General features: G+C 40.3%; 4 protein-coding genes across 4 annotated transcripts; 3 read left to right on the top strand and 1 right to left on the bottom strand.

Moving 5' to 3' along the window:
• The first annotated feature begins 2,768 nt into the window (after window positions 1-2,768).
• On the top strand, window positions 2,769-7,671 carry LOC147164700 (UDP-glucuronosyltransferase-like). Its single transcript, XM_086091337.1, has 5 exons — window positions 2,769-3,791; window positions 5,921-6,052; window positions 6,138-6,225; window positions 6,591-6,810; window positions 7,151-7,671. The coding sequence occupies exons 1-5, from the start codon at window positions 2,931-2,933 to the stop codon at window positions 7,431-7,433; spliced, it is 1,584 nt and encodes a 527-aa protein (XP_085947463.1). The 5' UTR covers window positions 2,769-2,930; the 3' UTR covers window positions 7,434-7,671.
• Window positions 7,672-7,902: 231 nt separating this feature from the next.
• On the top strand, window positions 7,903-10,437 carry LOC147164699 (granzyme B-like). The gene is made up of 5 exons (XM_086091189.1): window positions 7,903-8,020; window positions 8,123-8,270; window positions 8,464-8,599; window positions 9,067-9,333; window positions 9,414-10,437. Exons 1-5 carry the CDS (start codon window positions 7,927-7,929, stop codon window positions 9,576-9,578), a joined length of 810 nt encoding a protein of 269 aa, XP_085947315.1. The 5' UTR covers window positions 7,903-7,926; the 3' UTR covers window positions 9,579-10,437.
• rabl3 (RAB, member of RAS oncogene family-like 3) lies at window positions 10,084-12,500 on the bottom strand. The gene is made up of 8 exons (XM_086091188.1): window positions 12,414-12,500; window positions 11,942-12,033; window positions 11,702-11,831; window positions 11,498-11,612; window positions 11,255-11,405; window positions 10,902-10,973; window positions 10,499-10,537; window positions 10,084-10,405 (listed from the first exon to the last, which is right to left on the bottom strand). The coding sequence occupies exons 1-8, from the start codon at window positions 12,457-12,459 to the stop codon at window positions 10,349-10,351; spliced, it is 702 nt and encodes a 233-aa protein (XP_085947314.1). The 5' UTR covers window positions 12,460-12,500; the 3' UTR covers window positions 10,084-10,348.
• Window positions 12,501-12,650: 150 nt separating this feature from the next.
• Window positions 12,651-18,936, top strand: gtf2e1 (general transcription factor IIE, polypeptide 1, alpha). The gene is made up of 6 exons (XM_086091401.1): window positions 12,651-12,826; window positions 13,243-13,538; window positions 13,645-13,802; window positions 15,901-16,096; window positions 16,176-16,414; window positions 18,269-18,936. Exons 2-6 carry the CDS (start codon window positions 13,249-13,251, stop codon window positions 18,742-18,744), a joined length of 1,359 nt encoding a protein of 452 aa, XP_085947527.1. The 5' UTR covers window positions 12,651-12,826; window positions 13,243-13,248; the 3' UTR covers window positions 18,745-18,936.
• The last annotated feature ends 2,230 nt before the right edge of the window (window positions 18,937-21,166 follow it).

Below are 21,166 nucleotides of genomic sequence, written 5' to 3'. Positions count from 1 at the left end.
TAGACAGTATTTATTTACTTTATTAGTAGCATAAGGGGCCACCACACAAATATGTTTCAACTATACCGCCTATAGAAATAAAATCTTTAAAAGCTATTATTATTATTATTATTATTATTATTATTATTATTATTATTGTTATTATCATGCAAAGGTCATACAAACTGATATTTAATTGACTCAACAAAATAAATGCAGTTTCGTTATTTGTACAACAGGGGGCGTCAAACACTAAAATCCCAAAATGTTTTCACCTCTAATTGCTAATCGCCAAAGTGAGACTCGCAGCACGTTGGGAATTCCACAAATGACCTTGTTTGTCTGATGTTATCCGCCCTCTAAAGTTGGTTTCTTCTTTTTTTTTTAAGGCTTCTCACGCCACTGAACAATGCTTGTGGAAGCGTGCGTGCGAGTGTGCGTGTTCTGTCTGTGGAGGCAGGGTTCAAAAAGTGACATAGAAGAACACGCGCAGTCACGCACACTCCTATTATGCAGTTGTGAGAGTGTGGCTGTGCGTGTATGAGGGTGCGTGATTACGTGGAAACAGATTGAAACTTGAGAGTTAATGTTTTAGAATAACACAGGGAAGTTATTCAAGTAAGGGGCGTAGGCATAATTTCAGAATGTAGGCGGGTTCCTGGGGTTGAGGGGTTGAGGTAAGCCGACTTTTATGGGGCCAAATAACTGAACATAAGTTCAGTTATATAGTTAACATGAATTAATGTAATAGTTTATTTTTATGACAAGTGACGAATGTGTGTACCTAAACGTATAGTTGTCAATATTGCCTGTAGGGATTAATATAATACTCATGTCAAAGTTAAAAACTTGGCTCTTTACTTTTATGACGTTTGCCTTTCTTGAGCAAATTGCGCCCTCGTGTGTTCGTTCTAGCAAACAGTCTGGCACATCTGCGTTGTATGCAGGGGTTTGTTACATAATTCCAAAGGGATTTAAAAAATATATATATATTGACGTTAAATTCATGACAATTTCACCTTTCTTAATCAAAACCTAAGCATCATGTTTAAGCAGCAAATTTCTACAAGTGTGTGTTAAAAATAATAATCATCATTATCATCATTATTATTATTATTATTGTTGTTGTTGTGGGGCGCGCTATTATTTTAAGACCATATCCTACCAGTAATGTTTAACAAATTTAGTTTTCTTATAAACAACAAGGCCATTAATGTCTTCCTTATTTTCTTATTGCTAATTGCCAAAGCGAGACGCAGCACGTTGGGAATTCCATAAATGACATTGTCTGATGTTATCCGCCCTCTAAAGTTGGTTTCCTCTTCTTTTTTTTTTTGTTGTTGTTGAAGACTTCTCACGCCACTGCACAATGCTTGTGGAAGCGTGCGTGCCAGTGTGCGTGTGCTATGGGTGGAGGCGGGGTTCCAAAAGTGACACAGGAGAACACACGCAGCCACGCACACTCTCTTATGTAATTATGTGTGGAATGCGTGGAAGTGAGCGTGTGCGTGTATGAGGGTGCGTGATTACGTGGAAACAGATTGCAACTTGAGAGTTAGTGTTTTAGGATAACATATGGGAGTTATTCAAGGGAGGGGCGTTGGCGTCATTGGGAAATTATGTGCAAAGCGGGGGAGCACCGATTCAGAGCAGCATTAAAATGCTGTAGCTAGCAAGTAAGCTAACAGACTGTAGCTAAAATAATACAATTAAGCTAACTTGGAGAATGACTAGAGCGAATGCTTGTTACTAGTAATATTTTTTCCACTGCTATTGTTGATTTTTGCCTAATATGCAAATAAACCTCACTAGGAAGCTATTGTGCTGCAATAATAACACTACGAAACCGTACTTGTAGGCATGTGTCATGCGCTAGTAGCCTGTAGTTAGCTTGTTGCCTGTAGCTAGTAGTCCTACTAGCTAGCACCAAAATGCCCACTATCATCAATAAGGCATTTTGTAGCCTCACTAGTACTGCTAGTTTTTGACCTACAAGTACTGCGTGTAAAGATTTATACAGTTTTTCATCAAACAAGCACAAAACAATGTTATAACAATAGAAGTCTTATGCAGTATGCATCACTATTGGCTGCTGAGGTTTGCTTACCACCTGAGAAACACACATGCTTCATATAATTGTTTTGCTTATATCATCGTTTTAATTAAATTTATATATTGTTGTATTTTGATATGAATATTTTGTTGCATTTCTGTACTTTTTTTTTTAAATGATTTTTTTTGTTTTTTGTTTTGTATGGTGGTTCACTTCAGTGAACTCAATACGGGCTTCGGGTTGCTTTAGAAGTGCAATCAGAAGTTCAAAAGTCTCAAGTTGTATCTGCGGCAAAAGGCAATGTGATAAAAGGATGTCAACAAATGCCCTCATAAAGATTATAGGAAATGTCAATAGTAGAGCGAAAGGGCCGCCGAGCCAAGCCCACTTGTTTGAGGGTGGGGTAGTAAAAGGCATGCTCAAAGTAAACTTTGCACTGCTTTGCCCAAATCGGTTGTATAAGCTGAAAGCAAAGCCCTCATGACTTGCAAATCTTTAGTCACCCACTGACTGAGAGGAAAATAAAACACACTTAATGCTTGAACCATGTGAAAATATGACCAAGGTGGAAGGTACTGTTTGCGTTGCAAAGTAAAAGGGCAAAGTTCCATAAGGCACAATTGTAAATGGGGAACGGGATCGTGACCAGATCCAAGCATGTGCAAAAAAAAAAAAAAAAGACGAGAGAATAGACAAAAGCACGACAGCAAATGATTAGCTGGCGTAATCTTACACCCCTATGTCTTGCTTTGATTACATCATGCTCCATAGTTGCCTGATAAAACAGCTCCCGGGACCGCATGCTCACACACACACGCACACACTTCAACTGGAAAAAGTTGCGACTCGGTCTTCCACGTTTTTTTTGGGTCACTTTTGCTCGGAGTGAGAGGAGGCGATGATTGTCAGGGTGTGGTTTTCCGCACTGGGGCTGCTGGCCGGGCTCTGTTGCTCCTTTCTGGGGCCTGCCGAGGGGGGGAAGGTGCTGGTTATTCCCGTGGATGGTAGTCACTGGCTGAGCATGAAGATCTTGGTCAAGGAATTGACGCGTATAGGACACGATGTGGTGGTTTTGGTGCCTGAAAGCAGCCTGCTGATGAACAGCTCAGAAAGCTACAGGACTCAGGTCTACAAAGTGCCCTACAACAAAGCCGACCTGGACCGATCGTTTAAGCAGCTCCAGGATAACGTTTTGGTCAACGAGCCGTCGATCAACAATGTGTTTTTCAACGTGGAGCTTTTGGTCAACTTCACGACATTCCAGGAAAAAGGCTGTCGAAGTCTTCTCGACCAGCGGGATTTGATGAGTCAGCTGAAGGATGAAGGCTTCGATCTGGTGCTGACGGACCCGTTCCTCCCGTGCGGCTCCATCCTGTCGCGTATCTTTGGCATTCCGGCGGTTTACTTCTTGCATGGACTCCCCTGTGAATTAGATTTGAAGGCTAACCAGTGCCCTGTTCCTTTGTCTTACGTTCCCAAATTCAACTCCCGCAACACAGATGTCATGACCTTCCCGCAGAGGGTAAAAAACAACATCTTGGCTTTGTTCGAGTTCTATTTGTGTCGCGTCTTGTATGCAAAGTTTGACGAGCTGGTCAGCGAGTATGTGGAGGAAAGCATGACTTACATGAAACTGTTGAGCCACGGCGCTATTTGGCTCTTGAGAAACGACTTTGTTTTCGATTGGCCCAAACCTGTGATGCCCAACATGGTTCTGATCGGCGGCATCAACTGCGCAAAGAAGCAGCCCCTGCCCGCAGTGAGTATTCCAACGGCGTGACACATCTGGATTCACTTAAGGCATATTATGTAAGTTACAGCACATGCTTCCTCTTTACAAGGTCAGGCTTAGTTAGACCTTCATTGGTGGCCAGTCAGCACCGGCAAGGCCCTTTTTACTGCCCTAAATACAATCAAAAGCACTTCCCATACATTTAAAGTCTAAATTCTCATACGTGCTCCATGAAATTGTACACTATTCTTGAATGTGTCTAGTATGTGTACATAATAACCAAACCATCCAAATGTAGTGCTAACTTAGACTACTGTGTATTAGAGATTGGACTTGGTTCTTTAACCTAGTGCTTCTCCTCGAGCACCCCCTATCCAGCCTGTTTTCCATGTTTCCCTCAGCAAACACAGGTGTTTCAAACAATCAGCTAATCAGCACACTATAAAAAAAGTTGGGTCAAAAATGGACTGATCCTCTACTTGGGTTGATTTGACCCAATTTTGAGTCAAGAAATGGCTCTTTCAGAGCAACTCATAAAAATTGGTCAGATCCTTTACTTGGGTCAAAAATTTGGGTCATTTTATATAAAACAACCCAGAAAGTTGGGTCAAATTGACCCATAAAGTGGATCGGACCATTTTTTATCCATAATTACTTTTGACCCAACTGTTTTTGAGAGTGCTTGCGAGCTCTGCACAGGCCTGATAACGATCCTCAGCTGTGTTGGCTGAGGGACAAATGGAAAACAAGCTGGACCAGGGTTGAGAACCACTGCTTTAACCAATCAGATTTCAAATTTGTCCTCACAGGGGCCAGAGCGCTGGCCCTCAATCACGCCTGCACACACACCGCGTCAAACAGACACAACATAGTGTTTTTTGCTGTAAAACTTCACATCATGTTTATTGGGTTAATTATTTAATGTTAAACATTCCGGGTCAAATTGACCCAAATAAGAGTGAAAAAATAGAAATATTTTTTATTTATTTTTTTGTTTTGTCAGATTGACAGACAATTAAAATGGTTCATGTTGACATTTTCAATTAAAATTATAATGTTTATTGGAATGCTTTTGTAAAATTAAACATAGCCTGGGTCAAATTGACCCAATTTATAGTTGAAGCTACAAATGTGTAGTTTTTTTGTTTTGTTTTGCTATGAAACTTCTGATTAAATAAAATGGTTCACTTTGCCAAATTTTCAATTAAAATGGTTACTAACACTTATCAGAATGCTTTTGGAACATTAAACATATCCCGGGTCAGATTGACCCATTTAAAACTTTAAGAATGTCAAATTAATCGGCAATTAAAATGGTCCATTATGACATATTTGCACAGAAAAATGTTAATCATGAGCAATAATGATGATGATTTTTATTTAGTGAAACCAAATTTGTTGGCACCATCATCAGGGTGCTGTTGGAACACTAAACAAAGCCCAGGTCAAATGGACCCATTTAAAATTTAAACAAGTACAAGCAGTAGTATATCCTGATGGAACATGTTAAAATGGTTAATGTGAAATATTTACAATGAAAGTGGCTAATGTTTACTGGGAAGCGCATTTTATCATTAAATATAGCCTGGGTCAAATTGACCCAGGAACATTATTGCTGTTCTTGAGAAAGGGTTAAATTATCAAAATGTGGAATTATAATCACTCTACATTCACTTTATTTATGGATTTTTATTTTTATTTTTATGAAACAAGTATAAAGTACATGCACCATGTAGATTAGCAAAACTTCAGATGTGGTGCAGTTCTTTGACCCATGCCTCGGCCCAAACATAACACTTAATTACAACTGTTTGAGTAGTTAATCAAATCAGAGCTAACCATTTGGAAACCTACAGTATAGGATTATTTGGGATTAAGGGATTTCTTCTATAATCTTGTTTGCATGTTTATCAGATAAAAATTCTGTTAGAATTTTTTTTCTCCCCCTCCCCGTCTTGCAACATATGTGAAACGTTGCCCCATGGAAAGTAAACATTTGGACATTGGCCAGTGCGGCAGGGATTCTGAGTAAAAGTACATTGAATCGAATCCGCCGTCTGTTCATATTGAACCTGAAATACGGGCAGCCTGTTTGCAAAACACACTTGTTCTAAAGTCCGACGTTCCGACAATAATGCCTTGCTCGATCCTGGCAGGATTTGGAGGAGTTTGTGGAAGGCTCAGGGGAGCATGGCTTTATTATCTTTACCCTGGGCTCCATGGTATCCGATATGCCGGAGAAGAAAGCACAACAATTCATTGAGGCCTTTCGGCAGATTCCGCAGAGGGTAACGGCAACAATAAATTATATTTTCACACTACATACTGAAATGAGGCAACTTTATATACAGTGAATGCATGTGTGTTTTTCAGGTTGTGTGGAGATACACCGGAGCGGAACAGAAGAATATGCCAAAAAATGTTAAACTGATGAAGTGGCTACCTCAGAATGATCTTTTAGGTGTGTTTGGTTAAATAGTCCAAATTATGCAGACTAGTAATAGAGCGTATTTTTGACTACAATTGAAAATAGTCATATTTAAAAGTATTTTTTTATTACATTTTTCAATTTTATTTCTTGTCGGATATTTGACACTACAATGTGTCTTGAGCTATAAAGTTCATTCCTTCTGTGAACCTTCTTTATTAATTTTTTTTCTTTCTTTTTTCTTTTTTTCTTTTAAAGAGCTCAGTATTGTTCATCCGGAAATGTCATCATCATTGCTCTTTATTTATTTATTTATTTTTATTTTATTATTTTTATATATATATATATATTTTTTTTTGTGACCCTTCTTTAACATTGTACTTCATGATGCCCCTCAGCTCACCCCAAGGCAAAAGCGTTCCTCACCCATGGTGGGACCCACGGTATCTATGAAGGCATCTGCAACGCCGTTCCCATGCTCATGTTTCCACTGTTTGGGGACCAGCCGGAGAACGTTCACCGCATGGTGACTCGCGGCGTTGCCGAGACGCTCGGCATGTACGACGTGACCACAGACAAACTGCTGGTGGCGCTGGATAATATTATCAACAACAAAAGGTAAGGCAACGCTGATGTGGATGTTGAAAGTAACCAAAATTCCCGACCACCAGAGATTCTGATGTTTACAGTTGAGATGTTTACAGTTGAGATGTGTTCATAAATTAAACACTGCTGAAGCTGTACAATGTGCATCTTGACCAATAATATTTGAAAAATTTACATAATTCACACAAAAAAAAGTTATATTGGGATTTAGAATAACATTTTGGGATTTTTTTAAATGTAAAATACTACATTCCAGTAGTGAATTTAGTTTTCCATATTATACAGAGACATATTCATCAATACAATACACTACTCATTGACTTTCAACTAATATGTAATTGCTTGTGTGCAGTTACAAAGAGAAGATGTTGAAATTGTCTGCGATACACCTGGACCGCCCCGTGCAGCCTTTGGACCTGGCAGTTTTCTGGACTGAGTTTGTCATGAGACACAAAGGAGCCGCACATCTACGGGTAGCTGCGCATGATCTGAATTGGTTCCAATACCACAGCCTGGATGTCATTGGCTTCCTGTTCACTGTGGTTGTCGCTGCACTGTGGCTGACTCTCAAATGCTGCTTGTTCTGCACCCGCAAGTGTTGCAAAAAGAGGACCGCCAAGAGGAAATCGGAGTAAAATCTCTGGCATGGATGTAAAAGTTGTACGATGATTGTAATGCATGTTGGTGTGTGTCCTGTATGCGTGCAGAGAACATTTTAAGAGGATCTCTAAAGAATGTACTGCAACTATTTTTGACTAAATGCTAAAGCTAAGCTAAATCTGCTTTTGTATATTTTTGTTTTACTGAACAGTTTCTATTGTCAACTGTAGAAGAGATTGATTAAAAAAATAAAAATAAAACTGATAGGCTCAATTCCTACAGTGCATTAGGGCCGTGTATAAATACATTTATAGTCAAATGACATCAACTCTTTGTTGGAAAATGAATGGATTGGTAAACAATTTGTGGACTATTAATATAAATTAAATCTTAGTTGTGCAGTAGCGGGGGAAAAAAAGGTGTGATCTCACCCTCTGCTCGCACCTCCCTCCTATTAATTTCCTCTGTGTGTGTGTGTGTGTTGGGGGGGGGGGGGGTGTTGATGACTAAGAGGGTCTGTCTTTCAAAATGAGTTTAATCTGTCAGTGTTCCACCTGCACATCAGTCATGATGCATTTTTATTGCACCATATTTGTCCTTCATCAGATTTGCTGGTTTGCAGGTAAATTTAAATTTCAGTCTCTTGTTATTCATTTCTATGAAGTACAAATGTTAGGGGGGGGTGGAATCTGCATATCAATTTCATTCTCTTTCTTCACATCAGAGGCAACAGGGAGCAGCATAGTAGGCGGTAAGGTTGCAAAGGCTCATTCCAAACCCTACATGGCATCACTGCACGTCCACGGAGCTCATGTCTGTGGCGGGATACTAATTCGTAGGGACTTTGTTCTGACTGCGGCCCACTGCTACTAGTGAGTTGGTATACTGGCACCAATTTCAAAATGTCTTCTCCGACCGGGCATTTTTGAGCTCACATTTCCACCTGAAATGTAAACATAAACTTGGGTTTGATTTTGCTGTCGTGGAACACATTCACTTGTATCAAGACACATATTGTTCGTCTTGGTTATTAATTAAACGTTTGCTTGTTCCTTTGGTTGTCAGCAACGAGGCAATGACAGTCATACTCGGGGCACACAACATAAGCAAGCAGGAGAAAAGCCAGCAACGGATCAAGGTGGCCAAGTTGTATCCTCATTCAAAATTTAACGGATACAGCTACGACATTATGCTACTTAAGGTAAACAGAGTAAGTCTTAGCCTACGTATAAAATATAATTTTCACACCATTAAAAGCAGTGACACTCAAAATGTAGAACGAGGGCTCCCTCTAGTGGTACTTACCCGAATCACTGAATTAAATGTTCAAGCTGCATGTTTCAGTGACGTTTTACTTTTTAAATCCAGCACATTAAATTTACAGTATTTTACTTTTAAGTACAACATTTTTTATTTATCTTATTGTATGTCATAGGTAGTAATTACATAAATATCACAGTCCAACAAAGCTTCTGCCATGTTTTTTTTTAAATATATATTTTTTTAATTTAATGTAAAGTCATGTTAGAGGTACATGGAGACAGCATTTTTTTTAAGTGGCACTTGGTGTAAAAAGTTTGAAAGTGCGAAAAACTGCAGTCTACAAGATTGTGCCACACAATGACATCAGACAACAATGACCAATTATCATACTTTGATCTTTTACAGTTGAAACGTGATGCACAACTCAACAGGTATGTCAAAGTGATTGCACTGCCCAAGAAGAATGGGAAGATCCCAGCCAATATGAGATGTACTTCAGCCGGCTGGGGCCAAATTGTAGGAGGAAGCAAGGGGGGGCCCACTTCAGATGTACTGAAGGAGACCACCGAGAAGACAGAATTCAACTTTGAGTGCAAGCAAATTTGGCAAGACTACTTTCAGCCGGATCACATGATATGCACCAGGCCTGATAAGAAGGGAGGGGTTTGTTGGGTAATGCAGACATCTATCACAAATGACCACGCAGTTTAGTCACCAACAAATCACGATAATCTTTCTAATCAATTTCCAAGGGGGATTCTGGAGGACCATTAATCTGCAATACCAAGCCTCAAGGAATAACAGCCTTCCTTTACCGAGACGACTGCAGCGATCGCAGGTATCCGCATGTCTTCACTAAAATCCACCCCTTCCTTCCCTGGATTCAGGAAGTGATGTGGGGGAATGTTGCTGCATGAGCACATTGTAATATTTGTTTACTTGTGAAATGCTTCCTGGATGGCATGTTGACGTAATAGCTCTTAGTTTTTGGAAAAGCACAGATTTTCTACATCTCCCAGCATTGTCTGTTTACTCGATATTACATCAAGATTTATGTAAAGTAGGATAAATAATATGCGTTGTCAGCTGAGTGGCCTAAAATAGATGTCTACTTTTCCAATGGGGTAGATGCCACGGACTTCCAGGGTTTTACACATCAGCCGCGTTCCACACTCAAAACATCTTCTACACCATTCAAAACAATTCTTGTGATTTTTAGCAAAAAGTTTTCTCATAAACTATAAAAAAATAGAACATTGGATATCTTTTTTGTATCATTTCCAGACAAAAAAAAATAAAAAAATTGCCTGGAGCATGTTGACTTTTTTTTATAGCCTACATTCAGAGTGATTTTCAACCTTTAAAATAAATGTGCCATTTAAGGACAAATATGCTTTTCTAAACAAAAAAGTATACGTCTGGTTTGATTTTGTCATTAGGGTTTATTGAGCACACATACAGGATGACACATTTTTTATGATTTTTAGCATTAAACAGCTATTTCCATCACAAGACAGTGTGCATGTTTAACAGGTTTACACATAGAATTTAATTAAAATGATTGTTATCGTGTAAAAGTATTTGTACAAACAATAAATGAAAGTGAAAATATGTTGACAGCGATGGAGAGAGAGAGAGGTGTGCGGAAAATCAGAGTTTCGTAAAAGTTAGACAACAAACTGCATTGTCAGTCATAATGCAAACTCTTGAAGTTGAAGCGCTTTCGGTCCGTGAAGCCTGTCATCTGCGGAAACACATAAAGACGCTTTTATACTCCAAGACTTTTTTTCTTTATTTTTGACCAGCAGAAATAAAGACTTTCAAAAGCACGACTCACCTGACTTGGATCTCTTGTGAAATATCTTTTCTCAATCACCTGTGTGCAAATACAGTATAAGCATTTATTACATCACAAATGCAGTGTTGGTTTCTGGCATGTGCAGTATGTGCGGGCCCACAGGGCGTCATTGCTGGGGGAAATGGCAAGACGGCCAGGGTGGAGGAAAAAAATGCTGTGTGAAATCGTTTTCTATTGCGTAATGCAGGCCATGTTAAAAATTTACGTTTGTATGGGGAATTTGCACCCCCTTGTGGTCACTTTCTGCAGAAGAGATGCCTTTTCAAAGTTTAAAAAAAACACACCTCAAAAGTTAGTTACAGTTAAATTGATTTACTTTCTGCTTTGTTTAGATGACCAATAGAGGGAGATTTAATAATAAATGGGTTTTAGTCAATCTCACCTTGTCAAAGAATCTGCTAAGCTTCACTGCATTGGACGTGCCTGCAGCCAAGTATCTCAGATTGGTGCAGTCCTGGAGAAACAAAGCACACTTTTCATACGCAAACACTTGGAGATGGTAGATCTAGACCAGGGGTGCTCAAGTTCGGTCCGGAAACCATGGAAAACATGCTGGATAGGGGCTCTCGAGGACCGAACTTGAGCACCCCTGATCTAGCTCTTTTTTTGTCTATAAACACATGAGATGGTTGGCATGCACAACCACTAGGGGTCACCAGAGAGTTTGAGTTGTCACAGTCGCCAAGCTATTGCAGATCTAAAAGCAGTTTAAGGAATTAAAAAACGTTGACTTACAAGATTAATCTCCTCCGCATTAAAGTCTTCGGATAAAAAGGCGGTCCGTGTGAGAACTTCACTGCGTTTATTCTCGGGAATCTGGTCAAACTTGGTGCCGATGAGTAGCAACGGCACTGGGTTCTCTGCAAACTGTTCACGGTCATAGTCACTGCAAGAAATAATATAGTATCACTCAAACCACTGTTTGTCATCCTTTATTTATTTTTATGTTGGGACTCACTGGTGAATAAAAATGCATACCCATTCGAGACAATGACCCCCGTTGGAGAGGAATCTTTGTTTAAAGCTTCCAGTGACCAGCGATAGAGGTTCTGAGAGGATTTCTTATTCGTCAGATCGTGCACCAAAATAATTCCTGAAATGATAAAAGAGGTTAAACTAACAAAGACAAACCATGGCTCTTTGTGTACTACAAATTTTGTAGTGACATGGGTGCAACTGTACCGTTGACTGAATTGTAAAAGACAGCTCTGGTGCTTTTGATACTGCTGGCACTGCCGACCGAGCCCCCGACATCCCATAGTTCAATGTAGTATGTCTTCTCCTCTGGGGTTCCCTCTTTATAGTCTTGGACCTGAGTTGCAAAATTCACAGGGCATTTAATCAAATTATTCAAATACAAAATGGACGGTTACCAAAACCAGCAGCGTTATTTGTTTTATTCTCAATTAAAGGTCAGCTTACCCGTACATCTACCGAGCATCCAACAGTCCATGACGGATTTCCTAAAACTTGGTTCTGACACAAAAGATGTACTAAGGAGGACTTCCCTACACCTGTGGACAGACAGAGCAGAATGTATAACAATGAGGAATTTAATGGAATTAATAACGCCTCCTTGAAAAATAATACAAATATGGAAACCAAGTTGTAGTACTATCACTATTAAAGTTAGCACATCCACATTAACTATAGCATGGAAATAATGAAATATGTTTCTGCAATTCCGAGTTTTAGCATGCATTACTATTCTACAGCGTCACTTTTTGCCTTGCATGTAAACATACTAGTAGTAGTAGTAGTCGTACAGGCTCCATCATGTCAAGCTGTGAAAGTTTATAAACGATTGCGGCACAGTGTAATCTGGAGAAAAGCATTATAAAATATATAAATACATTGCCTTGAATATTACGTTACTCAAAAAGGACGTACTTACCGGAATCGCCTAAAACTAACACCTTTACTCTATCAAGAGAAGCCATGGTCTGACAATCATAGCTGACTGTGGCGTCCCGGAAGAAAACATCATAAGACCCGCCCATGTTTAATATACTTTAACACCATTGGTCATTTACGAGCTTTACGTCTCAATATTATACCTTCTCATTGGCTAAACACGCTCACATCAGCCAATTGGAATTTGTAAAAATCGTTTTTTTCCGGCCTTGCGGTCTCTTTCCGGAGTAGCTGCTCAAATTAGGAACGGGAGCATGCTAGCATACTTCGCCGGTGACAAACCTGAAAAACGTAATGATTCGTATGTTTTATTCAGAAGATGTGTTTTCTATGAAGTGAGGAGGAAGGCGGAGGACAGATTTTTTGTCCCTTCAGAATATAACGGAGAAGCAGGTAAATTGAACACTTTGAGAAAGAACAAAATCAGCAGTGCTTCCCACTAAGGTGCTATCTTTTAACATCGTTTAATTTCCCTTGACGTTTGAATGTAAGATACCTAAATAATGTGGCTATGTAAAAGATTTGCAGGGTTATATATAGACATTAAAAAAAATAACAATAAAGAAGATTAATCACCCAGGACTGGGTTGCATTAATTTGAAGCTAATACTATCAAATTAAAGGCTCCTCATAGTGGACAATATTGTGTATTGTAGATCAATTCAATCAATGACACGCAAGGATATGTTGTAAGGTGTTACTAGGGCTTTTCTACTTTAAAAAGAAAAAAACAACAACACCACATGGCATTGGCATGTACATAACAAATTTAGAATAGATAGATCATCCCCAATCACTTGTCCCCACAGTTTAAGATGATAGAACCAGAACTCTTGACTGAGGTTCCCGCCGCATTGAAGCGTCTCGCCAAGATGGTGGTGAGGGGTTTCTACGGGGTGGAACATGCCTTGGCCCTCGATGTGCTCATCCGCAACCCGTGCGTCCGCGAGGAGGACATGTTGGAGCTGCTCAAATTTGACCGGAAACAACTGCGCTCGGTACTCAACACACTGAAAGCTGACAAGTTTGTCAAGTGTCGGATGAGAGTGGAGACTGCTCCGGATGGCAAGACGACTCGACACAACTACTATTTCATCAATTACAGGTGATACGTCACTACATGTTGTACATTGGAGTGGAGTTGTGATACTACTTCCTGAAAAAGCCATTAAGACTTTATTTTGTATGTTGTATTTTATATGTATGAACAGGGTTCTTGTGAACGTGGTCAAGTACAAACTGGATCACATGAGACGGCGTATAGAGACGGATGAACGCGACTCCACCAACCGAGCCTCATTCCGATGTCCCTGCTGCTTCTCCACTTTCACTGATCTAGAAGCCAATCAACTGTTTGACGCCATGACAGGTAAACTTATCATTTATTTCCCTCAAGTGGGTCATTTTTTTGGTATGTTACACAAAAAAGCTACATAACTAATTTCCACAAAGAATGATTTATTTTATTGTAACAATCGGTGTTCAGATTTGTAATTATGTTTCCTTTCCACAAGAGGCTATTTATGGTGTGGCTATATTTAAATAGTTTTCTCCAGCACCAGTTGTCACATTGCCTGAAACAGACCATACACGAAATGTCATCAAAATGTGTGATTTTGTACCCCGATTTGATTATCTGGTGCATCTTCTTTAGGTTGGGCATATTCTCAACTACACTTCTTTAACTGGCTATTCGGATACAATCTGATAAATACTGCAATTTCAATCAGTTCAACATGTCCACAGAAATCTGAATCTGCATATAATACGACACACACAGTCAAAGTAATATAATTTACTTTCATGGTCACAATTAATTTTCTACATACATTGCATTTTACTGTGGGGATAATGCAGCGGTGCATTCTTTTTTTTGACCAGTGGAGGCCCTCCTAAGGTAGCAACTGCTCATTTCAAGTTCTCTAGCATGTTCATTTTGCATCGCATCCTTTTTGGAAAAAATATGAAAAATGTAAGTTTTGTTTATTAGTAAGTCGAAATTGCAGGTGCTTTGTACCCCAAGTAGCAAGAGTGGTCAAGTGTTTCAATTTCATAATGTGAACTTGTCGTTGTGCCTGGACTGGTGTGATAATGTGACACCCGTCTGTCTTCAACTACAGTGACTCACTCACCTGTGGTGTCACTACAGCTGTGTCTATGAGAACATAAACCATAACTTGATAATATTGCATATTTTAAGCTACTTTATTGTAGGTGTATTCTAGGGGTGTGAATTGCCTAGTACCTGGCGATTCGATTTGTATCACGATTCGATGCGATACCGATTAATCCCAATACAAATCTATAAATTGACTATCGCGATTTTTTTTTTTATAACTCAAATTTAGAAAATACTAATCAGTAAACTTGTACATGTACACTGTAAGATTTGTATGAAAATGTATTTATTTATCTGAAAATTCAGGCTTATAACTGAGCCACTGCATTTAACAAACAGGTTGCAGTCTGTTTCGTGTTTGAACAGCATTGAAATCAAATATTAAGGCTTAATGTGTGCATCCTAACCCTAAAGTATGACGTTTAAAAATCGATTCGGCCGCATATTGAATCGATTTGAGAATTGTGCACTGTAATATCGCAATATATTGCCGAATCGATTTTTTTCCAACACTTCTCGTGTATTCATTGGTTGATGTAAAGCAAGACAACATTGATAGAAAGGTATAAATATATTGCTTCTTTGAATTATACATTTATTGTATCACATTTCTGGTTGAAGTCTCCTTTTCGCTGACCGAAAGGCAGACATTAGTTGAGGTCAAACGTTGCAATGGATTGCGGTCGGGATGTTTTTTTTGCGGGTGTGTTTTACGCAAACAGCAACACTCAAAGTAGACACTTGGTTTGTGCTAACGCTGGAACAGTTCCCATTATTGACAGTGAAACCAGCGAGGGAAGCAGATGGCCTCTTACAGGAAGCAGAGGATGTGTACACAAGGTCCCAAACCCCTCAGCCGCACGTTGCGGCCGTCATAGCATCCCCCCCCCCCCCCTTGAGGAAAAGAGATGCACAGTGGAATAAAACGACAGCGCGTACCTTTTGAGGGGGGGAACCGTCTTTCAAATGGATTTGAAACGGGTGCCGTTTTGTCTGCGCCTCACAGCAGTGTGCAACACAGTGTAACTCGCCGTCTAATTTAACAAGAGGACAGCGGCATAGCACAGCAACGGAGGGCATCTCGCAGTTCATCTTGGCATGTGGTTAATTACACAAAGGGGAATGCTTTGAGAGGGGGCACGGCTTGCGCTTATTCCGTTCCAATCAGCAGACTGCACTTTGTCTCGTTCTACCTTTTTAAGTACTGTTACGTAAGTATTGGTAAGTAGCAGTATTCAGTACAGGAGTCAAAAATGGAACATTACGTACCAGATAGAAATCGACTTTTAGGGGCTTGTAGTTTGTAGTCTACAGTCGCTATTTATCCGGATGGCGCTCTTTCACACAGGTACATTCCGTTGCACATTCTGTCAGACGGAGGTCGAAGAAGATGAGTCTGTGTGCCCCGATGCCAGGACACTGGTGGCACGATTTAATGAACAGATCGAGCCCATATATGTGCTGCTACGTGAGACCGAGGACGTCAACTTGTCTCATGATTTGCTGGAGCCCGAGCCCTCGGAGATCCCCGCCCTAAAGCTCAGGTCAGTTTCTGCCACCCTCGAGTGCCGGAGGTTTGACTTCAACTCAGCAAAAACCCAATAACACGGATCTGTTTTCCAGCCGGGAGCGCAACGCAGCGGCTGCTGCAAACGCTGCAAGTGGGCCACACCGGGAAGCCTGGTCCAACAAGGGCTCAACTTATGCTGACCTTTACACCCAGAATGTTGTCATCAATATGGAGGATCAGGATGACCAACAAAAGCAAGCGAGTGAGGGCGCAGCATCCAAGGACAGGCCCGTCTGGTTGACCCAGAGCACGGTGCAGGGTGCTTACAATGAGACGGAGATGATAAAGAACCGTAAGTGTGCTTTTTCCTCATTTGTCAATCAGAGATTAAACAAAACATTTTTTTTTTTAACCACCAATACTTACTTACTTTTTACTACCATTTTGATACACACTTCTGAAATAACATTTGGTCAAATTACCTTTAATATTAGTATAAGTTTTATTAGGGCCCAACCCATTAAAGCGCCCGATATTAGCTATTTTAAAATAGCCAAAAATCTGCTAAATTTTTGACATTTTAAAATGTATTTATTTTACATATTAACACATTACAACATAAGACAACGATCACAGTTTTTAAACATCCCTTGACAAAAGAAATATAAGATTTTAAATTAATCGGCCATCAACATTTTTCAGGTATTTTAAGCCTTTCCACAGTTAACTATAGGCATAATTATGATTAAATCTTACCTTTGACACCATGGCGATGTCATTTTTAATGAAATATTAGGTGTTATGCTGGTTGCGGAAGTAAAACACCCGATTCAGTAAAACCCCGCCTCTCCCCGTGTGCTTGCCGCGCCCCCGGAGAGTCGGCTGCAGTCTGCTGTTGGGGCTCTGCGTTTGAAAACTTTGGTGATGTTTTTGGTGAGGAATTAGCATTTTAACATGGCTAAAAGCTCCAAAAAGTAGATTTTTCACGTTGCTGGCCCTTTAAATTAAAATGGCAATTATTACACTACACAATTGCAAAATCGGCATAGTAAAAAAAGAAGAAGATTATTAATACTCATTTTGAGTTTTAAATGACTAATCAATTTTGTGTGGTCCAAAAGGCACTTGCATAATTATAGTGTTTCAAAGAAGTTTATTTGTCTTGGTTTTTTACATGGTTAAAACATTTTCTTGTTTTGTACTAAAAACAACAAATTATTGTCCAAATCGTGATTTCAATTATTACCAAATTAATCGTGATTTTCTTCATAATCGAGCAGCCCTATGGCATAGGATAAAAACGAAAACATAATGGTTGGGCTCCAGTTATTATTGGCTACTCATGTTGGTGACTCCGATGCAGACTCTACCCGGCATATTTGTGATCCGCTATCTACAAAGTCATATTAGCTGATTTTTCACATGTTAACTACTTTTTGTGCCTGTCAAATATAAAAGTCTGGCTTTGGCGCCATCTTGTGGTATCTAGGGAATCATGTTGAAGTGGGAAGCTTCAATTAGACAGGCCATCTTCTCAAAGTAGTGCTTTGTGTCATCAATGGACAGTTATTAACCTTTGAATGGATTTTCATTTTTTTGCGGCTGTGCCTGGTCGCTAACTCTGTACAGTGTATTCGTATTACTCATCTCCAACGATCGGACGTTAAACCGAATCCGCTCTGCCCCTCTGACATTTCCACAATCACCTAAAAATCCTAGTTTCTTCTTTGGTTGCCATGGAAGCACATCTGTGGTCAAAGCAGGTTATCTCTTTCTGTCAATGCCCTTCACTGAGCTATTCTAGCTATTGACATTCAACAGCCAAGGGCATGCAGCAATCAAGCAAGGGCAGATTTATTTTAAATTGAATCATAATTGCTTGATTTGAAATATTCATAGGCTTGGTTAATCTTCTAAATGAGCAAGCTTTAACTATTAATTTTAGTGAGTATTTTAGTTTCAGATTACTTTAAGAAATGAATAGCTATGACATATTTTAAAAATAATTTTCTTTTTTAAACATTTTTATTTATTTATTTGTTATTATTATTATTATTATTATTTTTTATTATATATATATTTTTTCTGGAGAGCTCAGTATTGTTCATTCTGTAATTTTACCGATTTGACATGTCATCATCATTGCTTTCTCTCTCTCCTTTTTTTTTTTTTTTTTTAAATTCATAAAAATAATTTTCTTTTACAGGGGGAGACCTTGCAACCGGGATCCAGGATGGCGCAGGTCATCCTGGAGCCGGCCAGTCCGATGAAAACGAGGAGGTGATGCGGGCCCTGCTCATCCATGAGAAGCGAGCCGTGGTAGGGCCCGGCGGAGGCGGAGCTAACGCCGCCGCCAGGGGCCTGGCGTCCGCCTCGGCCAACGCCAGCGACTCGGAGAGCGACACCAGCGAGTCGGACGAAGAGGCGCCCTCCGCTCCTCCCCCTCGCGTAGCCGCCGCCGCCGCCGCCGCCGCCGCTCCTCGACGACTTGCGGAGGAGGAAGAGGAGGATGACGATGAATTTGAGGAGGTGGGAGATGAGCCAACCGTGATGGTGGGAGGCCGGCCATTCTCTTATGGAGAAGTGAGCCAGAGGCCGGAGCTGGTAGAGCAGATGTCCGCACAGGAGAAGGAAGCCTACATTGAAATGGGGCAAAAACTCTTCCAGGACATGTACTTTTGAATACTTAGCAAAATGCTGCTTCCCAAGTGTCAAAGTGGACACACATGCTTTGTCAGTGTTGCCTCACAGGTCACTCAATCTGTGTACAGTGTTCATTCCCAAGTTCTAAAATCTTGCAAGCTAGCTATCTCCATTTTGTGCCAATGGGTTTTCTTTAGCTGTCAGTTTAAACAGCTGTTGATAAAAAGCTGTCCAAAGATTGTGGGGGGGGGGGGGGGTTAATACATCCGTTTTCTTTAACACAAAAAACTGTCATCGATACTACATGGTGGATCTATGAAGAGTGAAACCATCTCCATAATGTGTTGTGACATTTAAGTCTGAAATACATTTTTTTTTTTTTTACCCAGCAATCAACCTGTGCTCTTTTTCTTTTAAAGCATTATTTCGAATTGTACAAGGCTTGATTTGACATTGAGCCAACCAAGTCTGCACTTATTTCAATGTGCTTTTTCATTTTGCCAGTCCCAGCATGTGTAAATGTCAACAGTCAACGTAGTCGGACTCAAAAGCTGTGGGCGTTTGCAGGGATATTGCAAAAAAGGGCACCGCCAAGCAGTAGCGGAAGAGAGATTCTTAAATATCCTCAAGGTCACCAACATCTCCAATTCTTTTCATACTTGTGATCTTTGGAGGTGTTGGGTTAGGATTAGGGTCAGGACAGCAATGGGTTTATTAAAAGTTGGGACTGGGTTGAGGGGTTAGGGCTTCTAAATAGGATTTCTTAGTAGGGCTACATTTTCAAAATCAGGTATCAATGTCGGGTTAGGGGTTAAAATTAGGGTTGGGGCTTCAAAGTAGGATTTCAAAATCAAGGCATTCATGTCAGGTTAGGGTTTCAATGTAGGCCTTTCAAATTCACAACCATCGTCTCAACCAAACCTGACATTCACTCAACCCAAATCCTTCTTCTAGACCTTACTTGGAAACTCCAATCCTGCTCCTAAAACCTAATTTAAAACCCTAATCCTACTTTTTATGCCTACACTAATCCATCGTTGAAACTGTAGCCTTGTTTTTAAACCCTACTTGGAAACCTTAATTTTAAACCTTACCCTAATTAAAATTTCCACTTTTTTGCCTTATCCGGGTTCAAATGTCAAGCTCGGCAGAGGAACTTGCTGAGGTCGGGGCACCTCTAGCAGGGGGACGCCCTCCGATACCATATATCCTTTTTAAGTCAGAGGATGGACACCTGTAGGGCAGAGCCTCAAAGGTCAGGAAGAAAACGGGATTCGGCCTCATTAAAACAACCCCCGCCCTTCAGGACGGTGCAATTAAGAACCTAATCCCACGCTGTGCCATTGATCTGGCGAGGCGAGCACGAGAGAGGAAAATATGCGGGCAGTTTACAAAGTGAACGAGATTCAACACGGAAACCATAACGCAGGTGTCAAACCGAAAAAAAGGGCAATGTGCTGCGTTAAGGTGATGATGGATTACTGTGGTCTAAATTTCTTTTTGGCTCATCTTAATTATGTTTGTGACAATCATCGAGTGGATTAACGTTGACATCCAGAGGACGAGGGTGGCATGTGTTTGTTTTGTGGCGGGTTGGAAAATGATGAACGCTCTGCAGGGTTGACCTGAGAAGATTACATAAGGATTGATTGATCGGGGTGTCGCTGTCACTCTTCATCCAATAAAGCCTGAAGATGAAGCGCTTAATGATCGACCCGGATCGCGTGTCTGCCCGCTCGCCTCGCTTAGTTGCTTTCCCGACGACCCTTTTAGCATTCTGAGAGCTCTTTAAAGATTGAATCCATCCACCTGCATCCATCATCCCCTTCGGAAGGTGTGTTTTCATTTTTCGCACTTCTCTTCTATTGTAACCGTGTCTTCTATCATCACGACGCAATTTCACCTTTCCAGACCGTATAAACGTGTTGAATATTCAGGTGCATTGAAAGGAAACGGAACCGTGCTTTCGTGTCACACGTAGACGTAAAAAAAATGACATTTTGGATGTCTAATCACAGCACTACTGATTTTCCCTCTGGCCAGATATTGAATGCCGCCCTGAGAAATCGTGCTGATTAATTTCCTCCATATCAGATGCCTAATTATTAGGAGTAGGCACTCGACCATAAATGAACTCTGATTACTGATTTTTAAGCTTTAATTTATGGTATTACTCGATGTGTACGGTGAAAATTTCAGTATATCTTTTTTTTTATTTTTTTTTTTTAAGGCGCGCTGCAAAGTAATGACAAAGCTGTGATTACAGTGCACTGTAATGACAAAGCTGTGATTACAGTGCACTGTAAAACCTATGAAATACATACTGTAAATTCGTACATCTATGACCCTAAATCCCTGTTATGCTTTTCTAATCCGTCACATGCTTTTTGTTTGTCATCGCGTCACCGCTGTTCTTCCAGCACTCTCACTCCCTCTGGAGACTTGATTTGAGCGGACTATT

Source organism: Leptonotus elevatus, chromosome 12 (genome assembly GCF_054856555.1).
Source record: "Leptonotus elevatus isolate MCC_2025b chromosome 12, RoL_Lele_1.0, whole genome shotgun sequence".
Classification (NCBI taxonomy): domain Eukaryota; kingdom Metazoa; phylum Chordata; class Actinopteri; order Syngnathiformes; family Syngnathidae; genus Leptonotus; species Leptonotus elevatus.
This window is presented reverse-complemented; position numbering and strand designations above follow the sequence as displayed.

Excerpts from the sequence above, each read along its gene's own strand:
- gtf2e1 (XM_086091401.1), top strand. The coding sequence starts at position 13,249 with ATGATAGAACCAGAACTCTTGACTGAGGTTCCCGCCGCATTGAAGCGT. Across the intron at positions 13,539-13,644 it reads TACTATTTCATCAATTACAG|GGTTCTTGTGAACGTGGTCA; the intron begins GTGATACGTCAC and ends ATGTATGAACAG. Across the intron at positions 16,097-16,175 it reads ATCCCCGCCCTAAAGCTCAG|CCGGGAGCGCAACGCAGCGG; the intron begins GTCAGTTTCTGC and ends TCTGTTTTCCAG.
- LOC147164700 (XM_086091337.1), top strand. The coding sequence starts at position 2,931 with ATGATTGTCAGGGTGTGGTTTTCCGCACTGGGGCTGCTGGCCGGGCTC. Across the intron at positions 6,053-6,137 it reads TTCGGCAGATTCCGCAGAGG|GTTGTGTGGAGATACACCGG; the intron begins GTAACGGCAACA and ends TGTGTTTTTCAG. Across the intron at positions 6,811-7,150 it reads AATATTATCAACAACAAAAG|TTACAAAGAGAAGATGTTGA; the intron begins GTAAGGCAACGC and ends GCTTGTGTGCAG.
- rabl3 (XM_086091188.1), bottom strand. The coding sequence starts at position 12,459 with ATGGCTTCTCTTGATAGAGTAAAGGTGTTAGTTTTAGGCGATTCCG. Across the intron at positions 11,832-11,941 it reads GATGCTCGGTAGATGTACGG|GTCCAAGACTATAAAGAGGG; the intron begins GTAAGCTGACCT and ends TTTGCAACTCAG. Across the intron at positions 10,974-11,254 it reads ATGCGGAGGAGATTAATCTT|GACTGCACCAATCTGAGATA; the intron begins GTAAGTCAACGT and ends TTGTTTCTCCAG.
- LOC147164699 (XM_086091189.1), top strand. The coding sequence starts at position 7,927 with ATGAGTTTAATCTGTCAGTGTTCCACCTGCACATCAGTCATGATGCAT. Across the intron at positions 8,271-8,463 it reads ACTGCGGCCCACTGCTACTA|CAACGAGGCAATGACAGTCA; the intron begins GTGAGTTGGTAT and ends TTTGGTTGTCAG. Across the intron at positions 9,334-9,413 it reads AGAAGGGAGGGGTTTGTTGG|GGGGATTCTGGAGGACCATT; the intron begins GTAATGCAGACA and ends TCAATTTCCAAG.